The sequence below is a fragment of the Haliotis cracherodii genome, unplaced genomic scaffold, assembly GCF_022045235.1.
Source record: "Haliotis cracherodii isolate W230 unplaced genomic scaffold, xgHalCrac1.p SCAF_4, whole genome shotgun sequence".
Lineage (NCBI taxonomy): Eukaryota > Metazoa > Mollusca > Gastropoda > Lepetellida > Haliotidae > Haliotis > Haliotis cracherodii.
In genome coordinates, this window is record NW_027266297.1 from 64079201 (window position 1) to 64095606 (window position 16406).

At 39.9% G+C, this 16406-nt stretch overlaps 1 protein-coding gene across 2 annotated transcripts in view; it reads right to left on the reverse strand.

The window, feature by feature from the left end:
- LOC139479042 (glutamate receptor ionotropic, NMDA 3A-like) overlaps nt 1-16406 on the reverse strand; it is a 163812-nt gene that overhangs the window by 71426 nt on the left and 75980 nt on the right. For both annotated transcript variants that reach the window (XM_071261788.1, XM_071261787.1), the window contains exon 2: nt 8834-9432. In XM_071261788.1, the coding sequence (XP_071117889.1) occupies nt 8834-9432 (599 nt within the window). The remainder of the gene's footprint in view (nt 1-8833; nt 9433-16406) is intronic.

Sequence of the window (16406 nt, forward strand, 5' to 3'; positions counted from 1 at the left end):
TTTGTTTCTGTACCTCTCCCCTATATACACCCTTTGTTTGTGTAACTCTCCCCTATATACACCCTTTGTTTGTGTAACTCTCCCCTATATACACCCTTTGTTTGTGTAACTCTCCCCCATATACACCCTCTATTTGTGTAACTCTCCCCTATATACACCCTTTGTTTGTGTAACTCTCCCCCATATACATCATTTGTTTGTGTAACTCTCCCCCATATACACCCTCTATTTGTGTAACTCTCCCCTATATACACCCTTTGTCTGTGTAACTCTCCCCTATATACACCCTTTGTTTGTGTAACTCTCCCCTATATACACCCTTTGTTTGTGTAACTCTCCCCCATATACATCATTTGTTTCTGTACCTCTCCCCTATATACACCCTTTGTTTGTGTAACTCTCCCCCATATACATCATTTGTTTCTGTACCTCTCCACTATATACACCCTTTGTTTGTGTAACTCTCCCCTATATACACCCTTTGTTTGTGTACCACTCCCCTATATACACCCTTTGTTTGTGTAACTCTCCCCTATATACACCCTTTGTTTGTGTAACTCTCCCCCATATGCACTTTTTGTTTGTGTAACTCTCCCCTATATACACCCTTTGTTTGTGTATCTCTCCCCTATACATCCTTTGTTTATGTATCTCTCCCCTATATACACCCTTTGTTTCTGTATCTCTCCCCTATATAGACCCTTTGTTTGTGTAACTCTCCACTATACACCCTTTGTTTCTGTACCTCTCCCCTATATACACCCTTTGTTTGTGTAACTCTCCCCTATATACACCCTTTGTTTGTGTAACTCTCCCCTATATACACCCTTTGTTTGTGTAACTCTCCCCTATATACACCCTTTGTTTGTGTAACTCTCCCCCATATGCACCCTTAGTTTGTGTAACTCTCCCCTATATACACCCTTTGTTTGTGTAACTCTCCCCTATATACACCCTTTGTTTGTGTAACGCTCCCCTATATACACCCTTTGTTTGTGTAACTCTCCCCTATACATCCTTTGTCTGTGTAACTCTCCCCTATATACACCCTTTGTTTGTGTAACGCTCCCCTATATACACCCTTTGTTTGTGTAACTCTCCCCCATATACACCCTTTGTTTGTGTACCACTCCCCTATATGCATCCTTTGTTTGTGTAACTCTCCCCTATATCTATATATACACCCTTTATTTCTGTAATTCACCCCTATACACACCAATTGTTTCTCTAACTCTCCCCTAAACACCCTTTGTTTCTGTCAGTGCGTGATATTGTCATTGGAAGAATGCATACAGTGAAAGGACGAAACTAAATAGAATTATACCTCCTCAAGACAATGTCATTGAAGGACTGTCTGCCCTACATTTGTAATTGTCAAATAACACATCCATTATATGTAAGCATCCTGCATTATTTGTTTGGTCATAGAGCTTGGCATAAGTGATATATCAAACATTGCCCCATATGAGGCCAGTATGTTAACAGGGTATGTTAACTGAGGAAGAAATTACCCAAAACTATGCATCAGTACTATCGACGTTTGGCTTGAAAACATGTCCATTCCTGTCTTTGAAGCGCATTTAGAAATGATACACATAAGGAAGAGAATTTATGGATGTCAACTTCTTTATTGTGAGCAACACAACGTTTCGGGGTACATGCTTACTCCTTACTCCTGATGTCTATCCCTTCCTTATGTCTATCCCTGTAACAAATGTTATATTTGGGATAACACGTTGTTAGTAAAGTACAAATACGAGTACTTTTGGGGTTGAGTCCCATCGAAGATTCGAACTTTCACTGCTAGAGTAAGGCACCTAATCACCAGCACATAAAGTCTGCGGTCGTTGTATATGGAATATAGAATATAGAATATATGTATATAGAATATCGCTGACTACAGATCGTTGCGCTATATTTGAAATATTGCTGACTACAGGTCGTTCTGCTACATGTGGAATGTTTCTGGGTAACGTTCGTCGTGCTCCAGTTGGAATATTGCTGACTACAGGTCGTTGTATATGGAATATTGCTGACTACAGGTCGTTGTATATGGAATATTGCTGGCTACAGGTCGTTGTATATGGAATATTGCTGACTACAGGTCGTTGTATATGGAATATTGCTGGCTACAGGTCGTTGTATATGGAATATTGCTGACTACAGGTCGTTGTATATGGAATATTGCTGACTACAGGTCGTTGTGCTACATCTGGAATATTGTTGAGTGGATGTCGTTGTGCTATATCTGGAATATTGCTAGCTGCAAGTCTCTGTACTATATCTGGAGTACTGCTGACTGCATGCCGTTGTGATATATCTGGAATATCGCTGGCTATAGGTACTTTTCTTGTATCTGGATACTTGCTGAATACAGATCGTTGTGCTATATCTGGAATATCGCTGGCTATAGGTACTTTTCTTGTATCTGGATACTTGCTGAGTACAGATCGTTGTGCTATATCTGGAATATCGCTGGCTATAGGTACTTTTCTTGTATCTGGATACTTGCTGAGTACAGATCGTTGTGCTATATCTGGAATATCGCTGGCTATAGGTACTTTTCTTGTATCTGGATACTTGCTGAGTACAGATCGTTGTGCTATATCTGGAATATTTATGGCAACAAGTCGTTGTGCTATATCTGGAATATTACTGGCTACAGATCGTTGTACTATATCTGGAATATTGCTCGGTACGGTCGTTGTGCTATATCTGGAATATTGCTGGCAACAAGTAGCTGTGCTATATCAGTAATATTGATTGCTTCAAATCATATCGTTGTGCTATATCTGGTATATTTATATGTGAGATAGTGTTATACGCAACAATGTGTGATGTGACAGGGCTGGAGATTTTGTGACATGACACCGCGCGATATTGTGTGACATGACAGGACTCGAGATTGGATGATATGATAACCCGTGACATACCGTGATATGACATGACTTGAGGTTGCGTGACATGACACCCCGTAACATTGTATGATATGACATGATTGGAGATTGCGTGACCTGACACCCCGTGACATTGTGTGACATGACATGATTGGAGATTGCGTGACATGACACCCCGTGACATTGTGTGATATGACATGATTGGAGATTGCGTGATATGACACCCCGTGACATTGTGTGACATGACATGACTGGAGATTGCGTGACATGATACCCCGTGACATTGTGTGATATGACATGACTGGAGATTGCGTGACATGACACCCCGTGACATTGTGTGACATGACATGACTGGAGATTGCGTGATATGACAACCCATGACATTGTGTGACTTGACATGACTGGAGATTGCGTGACATGATAACCCATGACATTGTGTGACATGACATGACTGGAGACTACAGGACATGACACCCCTGACATTGTGTGATATGACAAGACTGGAGATTGCGTGATATGACTGGAGATTGCGTGACATTGCACCCCGTGACATACCGTGATATGACATGACTTGTGCTTGCGTGACATGACACCCTGTTACATTGTGTGACATGACATTAATGGAGATTGCATTACACGACACCCCGTGACATTGTGTGGCGTGACATGACTTGAGATTGCGTGACTTGGCACCCCGTGACATTGTGTGACATGACAGGACTCGAGATTGGATGACATGATAACCCGTGACATACCGTGATATGACACCCCGTGACATTGTGTGATATGACACCCCGTGACAGTGTGTGACCTGACATGACCGGAAATTATGTGACCTGACACATCGTGACATTGTGCAACATGACTGGAGATTGCGTGACATGACTGGAGATTGCGTGACATGACTGGAGATTGCGTGACATGACTGGAGATTGCGTGACATGACTGGAGATTGCGTGACATGACTGGAGATTGCGTGACATGACTGGAGATTGCGCGACATGACTGGAGATTGCGTGACATGACTGGAGATTGCGTGACATGACTGGAGATTGCGTGACATGACTGGAGATTGCGTGACATGACCGGATAATGTTTCACAGTCGAGCAGCATGCAACATACCAACATATCACTCGGTAACTTCCTTCACATCATCAATATTTATTTAACTGCGGCTGTTTTAATCTGCAATATTTCACGTTTCATCCATCATCATGTTTAATGCCCCGCGCTATACATAGCCATTACTCAAATAATTTAAAGGCTTTAAATCTAAACACATGTAATAACACATTATTTATTCACTGAAACGTGTGCAATTTTCTTTCATAATGACAAAAACGCATTAGCCCTGAACCAAATCAAAATGACCTCATGAAATATTGCAGCGACAACATAGCAAGTGACTCTTAGCAGTTCTATTTCAGAGCGTTCCTGTAACGTATGGTGTTTTTCATCGACATCTATTGAATGTTACAAAACAACACTTTAATAGAATGCGACAAAGTGCATTAAAATAATCGATGGTTTCAAGCAGAAACACAATGGCGGATTGTTATTAGTTTACCTCAACTTATCCTCCTGTTTCTGATGTCCCCCGCCGTGATATTGCTGGAATATTGCTAAAAGCGGCGTAAAACCATACTCACTCACTCACTCACTCACTCCTGTACTGGAGGTAAGAAATGGCGTTCCCAATAGCAATTGACGAACTGTCCGTCATGTAGGCTCCTCATCAATTTCAACATCCTAATTTTTTTTGACAGTTTAAAAGTGAAAATGGGCCTCAAACTAAACTTTTCATATCATGTTCTCAGGTCAAAATGTATTCAGGAAAAGACACCAAAACAGTATCCAACTTTACGCTAAATATGTGAAATGTGGTATAGACAGACACGCTAGATACCGTATTTGCTCCAGAAACGTATTAACATCGAGGGTGCGGTTGGATAGCCCAGTGGTTAAAGCGTTCGCTCCTCCTGCCGAAGACCCGGCTTCGATTCCCAACTGGTTACATTGTGTGAAGCTCATTTCTGGTGTCACCACCGTGATATTACTGGAAGATTGCTAAAAACGGTGTAAAACCATACTCAATCTCTCACAAAAAACATAGAGTACGGGGTATGGCGAGAAATGAGCTAGTATTCACGTTATATTGTTCCAACCCGCATCCGCTTTAAGATTTCCATACATTTCCTCACATTACCAGGCAAAGGAGATTACAGATATTATTATGAAACTACATTATTCTCCGAGTGACCAGTCAGTGTCGTCTAGAGTCCGTTGCACATATGTCAGAGCGATACGATGGCGATTTGAAGCCTTGTTTTACGACCTGACTGACATTTTGTCTATTCGCTCAGTGCGGACGGGACACCTGTCTGGAAACAATGCCTTTTCAACCTGTTTCCAACGCCGATTCAAACATTCAAGGACGGAGCATATGCCACATTTTATAATTCAGCTGTGACAAATATTGGACATTCGTGAGTGCATTGACTTTTAAAATAGGAGCATTATTATTGTATAGTGCTGCTGCTACATGTATTGGACACATTGTACAACACATTTTGACCAATTGTATTGCCTTTTATGACGATAAACCATGTCCTGTGTTGTTCAATAAAATTTGCTGATTGTTTATTGATCTTGTGTGTCTAATTACTGATTTCACAATTTAGTTCTGTATTTACCGATTTTCTTGGTTAGCCTTCGCGTTTCAATTTGCGAATCAACACGTAACAATGGTAGAGCCTCGAAAGACTCAATACTAGGCGTAGTAGACTACAAACCCTTAGATTCAATACTAGATATAGTAGATTACAAACCCTCAGATTCAATACTCGATATAGTAGATTACAAACCCTTAGATTCAAGACTAGGTATAGTAGATCTCATACCCTCAGGTTCAATACTAGGTATAGTAGATTACAAACCCTCAGATTCAATACTAGGTATAGTAGATTACAAACCCTCAGATTCAATACTAGGTATAGTGATATACAAACACGCAGATTCAATACTAGGCAACGTAGATTACCGAACCTGCGATTCAATACTAGGCAAGTTAGATTACACAACCTCAGATTCAATACTGGGTATAGCATATCTCATAACCACATATTTAATACTAGGTATAGTAGATATCATAACTTCAGATTCAATACAAGGCATTGTAAATTACAAACCCTCAGTTTCAATACAAGGTATAGTAGATTACAAACCCTCAGATCCAATACTAGGTATAGTAGATTACAAACTCTCAGATCCAATACTAGGTATAGTAGATTACAAACCCTCAGATTCAATACTAGGTATAGAAGATTTCATAACTTCATTTTCAATACTAGGTATACTAGATCTCATAACCTCACATTCAATACTAGGTATAGTAGATTACAAACCCTCAGATCCAATACTAGGTGTAGTAGATTTCATAACTTCATATTCAATACTAGGTATAGTAGATCTCATAACCTCACATTCAATACTAGGTATAGTAGATTACAAACTCTCGGGTACAATACTAGGTATAGTAGATTACAAACCCTCAGATTCAATACTAGGTATAGTAGATTACAAACCCTCAGATTCAATACTAGGTATAGTAGATTACAAACCCTCAGATTCAATACTAGGTATAGTAGATTACAAACATTCAGATTCAATACAAGGTATATTGGATTACAAACCCTCAGATTCAATACTAGGTATAGTAGATTTCATAACTTCATATTCAATACTAGGTATACTAGATCTCATAACCTCACATTTAATACTAGGTATAGTAGATTACAAACCCTCAGATCCAATACTAGGTGTAGTAGATTTCATAACTTCATATTCAATACTAGGTATAGTAGATCTCATAACCTCACATTCAATACTAGGTATAGTAGATTACAAACTCTCGGGTACAATACTAGGTATAGTAGATTACAACCCCTCAGATTCAATACTAGGTATAGTAGATTACAAACCCTCAGATTCAATACTAGGTATAGTAGATTACAAACCCTCAGATTCAATACTAGGTATAGTAGATTACAAACCCTCAGATTCAATACTAGGTATAGTAGATTACAAACCCTCAGATTCAATACTAGGTATAGTAGATTACAAACATTCAGATTCAATACAAGGTATAGTAGATTACAAACTCTCAGATCCAATACTAGGTATAGTAGATTTCATAACTTCATATTCAATACTAGGTATAGTAGATATCATAACCTTATATTCAATATTAGGTATAGTAGATTACAAACCTTCAGATTCAATACTAGGCATAGTAGATTTCATAACTTCATATTCAATACTATGTATAGTAGATATCATAACCTCATATTCAATACTAGGAATTGTAAATTACAAACCCTCAGATTCAATAGTAGGTATAGTAATTTACAAACCCACAGATTCAATACTAAGCAACGTAGATTACAGAACCTGAGAATCAATACAAGGCAAGTTAGATTACACACCCTCAGAACATGGGATTCAAGAATAAGCACAGTAGATTACAGAACCTGGGACTCAAGAATAAGCACAGTAGATGACAGAACCTGGGACTCAAGAATAAGCGCAGTAGATTACAGAACCTGGGACTCAAGAATAAGCACATTAGATTACATAACCTGGGACTCGAGAATAAGCACAGTTGATTACATAACCTGGGACTCAAGAATAAGCAAAGTAGATGACAGAACCTGGGACTCAAGAATAAGCACAGTAGATTACAGAACCTGGGACTCATGAATAAGCGCAGTAGATTACAGAACCTGGGACTCAAGAATAAGCGCAGTAGATGACAGAACCTGGGACTCAAGAATAAGCACAGTAGATGACAGAACCTGGGACTCAAGAATAAGCACAGTAGATGACAGAACCTGGGACTCAAGAATAAGCGCAGTAGATGACAGAACCTGGGACTCAAGAATAAGCACAGTAGTTGACAGAACCTGGGACTCAAGAATAAGCACAGTAGATGACGGAATCTGGGACTCAAGAATAAGCACAGTAGATGACAGAACCTGGGACTCAAGAATAAGCACAGTAGATTACAAGGCCACAGATTCAATACTGAACACAGCATTAACACACAGTCTGGTTCAACACATGACTCCTGCCGGTGTCAAACACTGTGTGTGGTATTTCATGTTACCATCCAAGGCGTCATGCTGTCATTCTCAATCATTCACTCATTCAAACGACGAAACATTACCCTCACGGGACTTTCAAGATTTTTAGAAAGACGTGACAAAGTAAGTTTGAATCTAAACCCGACATGGATGGACATGTGTATAAAATAGACATAGTCTAATCAACGCCAAAAAACAGTTTACATCTACGTAGATCTAGAATAATACATTCAATACAACTGGTCTTTTCTAGTGTGTCGGCTAAATATGTAATGAGTAGTTTCAACGTAGTTTCTATAATAAGAACATGTATACAATTGTATTCCTTGACTGTACTTTTGTCATATTATATTGTATTCTAATTCTGGAGCGGTATTCAAATAAGTTTTTTGCTTGTTTACCAATCCAGTTCACAAGTTGTGAAATAAATATGTTTAAAACAAATATGTAATGAGTGTCGAAAGTAGCACATATCGCAAGTGTTGAAACACCCACGAGCATTCATATAGCGCTGACAGACGTCACAGGATAGTCGGGGCGACTCTGAAACTCGAACTCACGAACAGCGGATCCTAGAGCGGCAAAGGGCCACATCTCTGCACAAAGAGACGTACCACATGGCCGATCTACCAATATATTTCCAACCCACAATCATAGGATTCTGGCATTTCCAAGGGAAGCAACTCTGTACAGCGATTGGCAGTTCTGAAGACGACTCAACCACCCATGCCACCTGGCATGACCAGGAAGCTACACAAAAATAACATTTAACTATTAACCATAAGATAACTTACCTATATACAGGGTTATGGTGAAATCTTTCCTTAGGAATACGCTTAGGATAGCATCCATGCTTCTGTCTCCTAGTGTGTTCCTTGATTACATGGGTATGTTCCTCGAACGCCGTACCAATGAATGAAATGCTATCCTGGAGTAATTCGCTCATGCAGAACTCGTTATTCATAAGGAAAGCTAAAGCTCCGGGCGGGTAGCCCCGAATGATGTCATCATCCAGTGTGTATGCATTCTCCGTAATAATCCATGCGAATTCTTGCTCACCTAACGACAGCTTCCTAGCTGCGCGAAATATCCTCCCGGCAAGCACAATGCCTGTGTGAAGCACAAATATCCTTGACGTATTGCCTCGAAGTGATGACAAGAAGTTTTCTATTTGCTTGCTCGTGTTCCGGGCAGGCGACATCCTATACACCTCCACATGCCACTTCTTCTCTTGAGTCTTTTCCCTCAGCACAGTATAGAATCCGTCGTCGGCGAGGTCTGATTCCAAGAGGAAGGTGAACCGGTACCAGTAGTTCACTTGCATCATCTTGACCAGGCCCGAGGCCAGGTGGGTCTTGGACGGCAGCAGGTTCAGGTAGAGACTGCTGTGAATCTGCAACATCAACCACAGTGACGTAGTATATTGTTCATGACTAAACAGAATACACATGTTTCTTTACACGCCCATAACATTATTTCTAACAGTATTTACAAAAGTCCAAAGATGAGCTGTAGCATTTACTCAACTGGTTTCACGAATGTGATTTTCAAGAGTTTTCTATCGTATTTGTATATTTCAATTTTTTTCAAGTGTGTGCAGAGTTAATATTAAGCGTTGAACATGTTATATAACACGTGCTTCCAAAACGCCAAGAATATAGCAGGTGTTTCTAACGCACCAAGCAGACTATAACACGTTTTTCTTACACACCAAGTTGAATATAATACCTGTTTCTTACACACCAAGTTGAATATAATACGTGTTTCTTACGCACCGAGCAGAATATAACACGTGTTTCTTACACACAAAGCAGAATGTAACACGCGTTCCTTGCGCACCAAGTAGAATATAACACGTGTTTCGTACACAGCAAGCAGAATACAACACCTGTCTCTTACGGACCAAGCAGAATATAACACGTGTTTCTTACACACCAAGTAGAATAGAACACCTGTTTCTTGAACACCAAGCAGAATGTAACACGTGTTTCTTACACACCAAGTAGAATATAATACGTGTTTCTTACACACCAAGTTGAATATAATACGTGTTTCTTACACACCAAGTTGAATATAATACGTGTTTCTTACGCACCAAGCAGAATATAACACGTGTTTCTTACACACAAAGCAGAATGTAACACGTGTTCCTTGCGCACCAAGTAGAATATAACACGTGTTTCGTACACAGCAAGCAGAATAAAACACCTGTTTCTTACGGACCAAGCAGAATGTAACACGTGTTTCTTACACACCAAGTAGAATATAATACGTGTTTCTTACGCACCAAGTAGAATATAACACATGTTTCTTGCGCACCAAGTAGAATATAACTCGTGTTTCTTACCCACCAAGTAGAATATAACACGTGTTTCTAACACACCAAGTAGAAAATAACACATGTTTCTTACCCACCAAGTAGAATATAACACGTACTTCAAACGCACCAAGTAGAATGTAACACGTGTTTCTTAAACACCAAGTAGAATATAACACGTGTTTCTTACCCACCAAGTAGAATATAACACGTGTTTTAACGCATCAAGCAGAATATGACACTTTTTTCTTACGCACTAAGCAGGATATAACACGTACTTAAAACGCACCAAGCAGTATAACAGTTAAGCGTCTGAGACCTGCATCACTTCGGGATTTCCTCCCCCATTCAGCTCACACGCCGTGATCTAACTAAAACCATTTCCGGTTTTTTAAACAACCAACACAATATAACGATTGTTTTCAAATGTAGTTTGTCCAATCAAAGGAATTGCAGAAGGCGGACTTGGTAGCAGATGGTGTAAACTACGTATAGCTGCCAAGAAGCATCATAGTGCAACACGTTGTATCTATATTGTTGACAATAACAACCTCCGTCATTCAATCAGATAGGCCAAAAAGTATCGTTAACAACCTGCTATGAATTGGGCTCACAACTGTCAAATCACTGTGGATGTTCTCGAAGCGTAAAACCTACTTGATCATAACGAGAACATGACCCAGTCGAATGTCTTTCAGAGTGTGATCAGTCATTATGTGATGTTGTCATTGGTAGATTGCACAGAGTGAAAAAGAATATTATTAAACAGAATTGGAATAAAAAAATAGTCTGTCACAGACAGCTGGCGTCCACGTTCTGGCTATCCTGCATGGCACGCTTATCGTTGCTCCCCCTGGCGAGGCCACAGATCACATAACCATTAGTATTACTACATTAATTGTTTGATCAAAGAACTTGGTGACCTATCAAATAATGCCACATATGTGGACATTATGCTAGTCGAGGTATCTGCCCAAACCACTCATCAGTATCGACGTTAGACTTGAATTCAAAAGCTTAAGGGATTTGTACATTTCTCTTTTTGCACTGGATTCAAAAGCTACAGACAATTTTCAACAGAGATATATCTTGCAAATGTACCACCAAATCACTGCCTCAAACATCAACCATTATCCTCAATACAATCAAGGAATGTCTTGCAGTGGAATTTATGTCATGTGGATTCTCAAATCCTCAAAGGATATGCTTGAAATTTAGCAGAACCAAGTTCAAATCTGTTGAAACGTTTGACTTTTCCTGGAAATTTACCATGTCCCAATTAATGCATATATGCATGTGCAAGTATATGGTCCGTGAAAACTTTTTTTTCTTTTCTATTTTATATTTTTTTATTCAATTCAATATATGATATTACAGAGATATACATTGAGGAATTGTTACGAAGCTAGTTTCGTATCTTGTATTGCTGGTGGACAGGTAAATGTTTTAAAAAGCACCATTCACAGCGAAAAGCTGATTTCGACTTTCAAGCTCATCCCAGGAAATTAATTTACAAAATGTAACCTTAACCTAATAGAGGATATCAAAACCAATGTTTAGATGCATTTCCTTGGGGGTTATCTAAATTTGGACTTCGATCGATAAAACAAACACAGTAACACAAATTAACTCCAAGTCATGGGAACGAGCGGACAAACATCGAGATATCTGAAGTTCGGAACAAGAGGACTGTCGTTGTTAGAGCCGATACATATTCTTACAGTCTTTTAAGTGGCATAGTCTGGAACGATGTGAATGGTGTTCCAGTTTGAGAAGTTCACTCTACTTCATCAATGTATTGTAACTGTAGAGCATCCCGTGAAGATCCGGGTCAGAATCAGTCTTCAGCAACCCATGCTTGTCTTAAGAGATCGAGTGGTCAGGCTCGCAATCCCACTTGCGCCACATCCCAACGTTACAATGCTCAAGATGTCAATCACCGGATTGTCTGATTCAAACTCGATTGTTTACAGACAGACTCCGTGCAGCTGAAACATTGCTGACTGAAAGTTAAACAACAAACAAACAAAGACTGCAGAGCATAACTTTAAGGTAAACAGGGTTTGGGACACTGGGCAACCTGTCGATTAAACTCATTGAACTCATTCTGATTAAAAGCATTCTGATAACCTTTTGAGTTTTCATTTCCGATTGGCGAGGCTGGGGTGGGTATGTTACACAGTAAATATGTCTTTTTACATGGAATTGTCAATGACCTTATACCAGTATTACAGAAGGGTGACGGTCACGCTAGTAGCTACAATATCCAGCATAACAGCGGCTCAGAGAAGTCTGCTACATACAATGATCTATCCTTGCACAGTTGTGTAGCTTGAAGATTTAATGCTACGTGGTGGTAATTTGTTCCACAGACATAGCTACTTTCTAACACGCCTACAGTATGGTCTTCAGCCCACTCCAACACCGACAAGTCTCTTGCCCACTCGTACACCAACAATAACCTCTAACCTACACCTACACCAACAATAATCTCTAACCTACACCTACACCAACAATAACCTCTAACCTACACCTACACCAACAATAATCTCTAACCTACACCAACAATAACCTCTAACCTACACCTACACCAACAATAACCTCTAACCTACACCTACACCAACAATAACCTCTAACCTACACCAACAATAACCTCTAACCTACACCTACACCAACAATAACCTCTAACCTACACCTACACCAACAATAACCTCTAACCTACACCTACACCAACAATAACCTCTAACCTACACCTACACCAACAATAACCTCTAACCTACACCTACACCAACAATACCCTCTAACCTACACCTACACCAACAATAACCTCTAACCTACACCTACACCAACAATAACCTCTAACCTACACCTACACCAACAATAACCTCTAACCTACACCTACACCAACAATAACCTCTAACCTACACCTACACCAACAATAACCTCTAACCTACACCTACACCAACAATAACCTCTAACCTACACCTACACCAACAATAACCTCTAACCTACACCTACACCAACAATAATCATTCGTCACCACTCGCCCCTTTCCGTAACCTGCAAGAAGACTCGTCCCCCTATCGATGAGGGTTATGTGCGAAAATACGACAAACCAATCAGAATGCGCGTTTGATTTCAAGTTGTTAATCAAAGAATCCCTCAGAAATAATTTTTGATTTTACATATGTCTTGCATCTAAAAATATACCCAAGACACAGTTAAGTGTGTTCAATCATACTGTATAATTCCGCATATCCAGATGTGCTTTAAATTGCATCTGAAATATATATATAATATATGAGGAAATATATGTGAACCATTACGCAACGAGTTGACAATTGTTTTAGGTAAGCCCGTTAGCGCTAAGACGAAACCAGGGCTCGAGTCGCTATTCGGCTTGTCCCGGAATAACACGAGTTGGTCAAGAATGCAACAATAATCTCTAACCTACACCTACACCAAAAATAGTCTCTAACCCACTCCTACACCGACAACAGTCTCTAACCCACTCCAACACAGACAAAAGTTTCTAACCAACTCCAACATCGACAATAGTCTTAAACCCACTCCAACCACGACAATAGTTTCTAACCTACACCTACACCAACAATACTCTCTAGCCCACTCCAACACCGAAGCTCATTTCTGGTGTCCCCCGCCGTGATATTGCTTGAATATTGCTAAAAGCGGCGTATACCCAAACTCACTCCTACACCGGCAATAATCTCTAACCCACACTAACACCACCAATTGTCTCTAACCCACACTAACACCAGCAATAGTCTCTAACCCACACTAACACTACTAATAGTCTGTAACCCACACTAACACTACCAATAGTCTCTAACCCACACTAACACCACCAATAGTCTCTAACCCACACTAACACCACCAATAATCTCTAACCCACACTAACACCACCAATAGTCTCTAACCCAAACTAACACCACCAATAGTCTCCAACCCACTCCTGCACCGACAGTTGGCTCTGATATAAACTTAGACCAACATTAGTCTCAAGCCAACTCCTGCACCGCGAATACGCGCTAATCTGCTCCTACACCGTCAACGGTCTCATGTTCACTACAACAGATCATATAGTCTCTTGCTCACCCCTACCCGACCAAAGTCTCTAACCCACTTCTCCACCGCCAGATGTTTCCAGCATTCCTACATTGCAAATATTCTATTACGCCAGCCGCAGTTCGTCCATCATGTTTGAGATTTGTCCTAAGCTTCTCTCTTCATTGTGTCAACAAACGATAGTGGTTTTCGTGCATCAAATATTTATATATCACGCCGGATTCATACAGATTATTCGTGAACGAATGTCAGACGTGGAGGAAGCATTATACCGAGTTCGATTGCAAAGACTGATCAGTAGTACACCGTGTAGCACCCAGCAAGAACACCACACAACTATCAGTTTCCCCCATTTAAAATTGATTAGACACACACTAACGGTTGTACTTGAGATAATCAGGGATCACGTGTCTCCATTGTACAGGGATACAAGTCGTGGGGGTAAATAACAAATGAAAAGCAACACATTGTCAGTCATAAGAACCTAGCAGGGTTAATAAGGACTTGGCCGAGTGCAGATCATGACACAATCATGACACAATCACGACACAATCATGACACAATCACGACACAATCGTGACACAATCACGACACAATCATGACACATTCACTACACAATCATGACACAATCACGACACAATCATGACACAATACTTTTCGAGCTGGTAACCAGACACAACCCACGCTAATGTCTGAACTTGTATATCTGTGATAATGTCTGAACGTGCATGGATATCTGTGACAAGGTCTGAACGTGAATGAATATCTGTGAGAATGCCTGGACTTGCAAGTATATCGGTGACAATGTCTGAACGTGAAGGCATATATATGACAATGTCTGGACTTGCAAGCATATATGTGATAATATCTGGACTTGCAAGTATATCTGTGACAATGTCTGGACTTGCAAGCATATATGTGACAATGTTTGAAATTGCAAGCATATGTGTGACAATGTTTGAAATTGCAAGCATACATGTGATAATGTTTGAAATCGCAGAGACTATGTGTCACAATGTCTGGACTTGCAAGTATATTTGTGACAATGTCTGGACTTGCAAGTATATTTGTGATAATGTCTGAACATGCAAGTATATCGGTGACAATGTCTGGACTTGCAAGTATATTTGTGACAATGTCTACACTGACAACTACACATATGACATTGCTTACGCTGCCAAATATATGTCGACAACGTCTGTAATAGCAATAGTGTCAGTTTTTTCAATTCGTTTGTTTGCTTTTTTATTTGTTTGTTTGATTTTTGTTTATATTTAATGTCAGATTTTCTTGTTTGCTTTTGAAATGTTCGTATTTTTATTGTTATCGTATTCCCTCAATGCGAAAGAAAGTAAGGCATCTAAGTATTCTAACACAAATAACACTGAATGGGTTGATTAACTTTAAACTCAAGCCTTCTTCGGGGAAGATGTAAAAAGAAAGGAATTAATTTGGAAAGAAGTAAGTACATATAACCTTCAAGGGAAACTTGATGAATCAATATTGCCACACGCGGTGAATACTGGCTTAAATCAGCGATCAATACCAACCACCAGACAATAAGTAGAGGTTGTTAGTTACCGTCAGTCATCTGACATCTGCAATCAAGCCTCAAGTTCGGCCGGTTAGGGTCTGCTGTCTTACGTACTGTAATGCGTACAGTGTAACAATGGCAGACTTCAAGTGCAATGCGTACAGTGTAACAATGGCAGACTTCAAGTGCAATGCGTACAGTGTAACAATGGCAGACTTCAAGTGCAATGCGTACAGGGTAACAATGGCAGACTTCAAGTGCAATGCGTACAGTGCAACAATGGCAGACGTCAAGTGTAATGCGTACAGTGTAACAATGGCAGACGTCAAGTGTAATGCGTACAGGGTAACAATGGCAGACTTCAAGTGCAATGCGTACAGTGCAACAATGGCAGACGTCAAGTGTAATGCGTACAGTGTAACAATGGCAG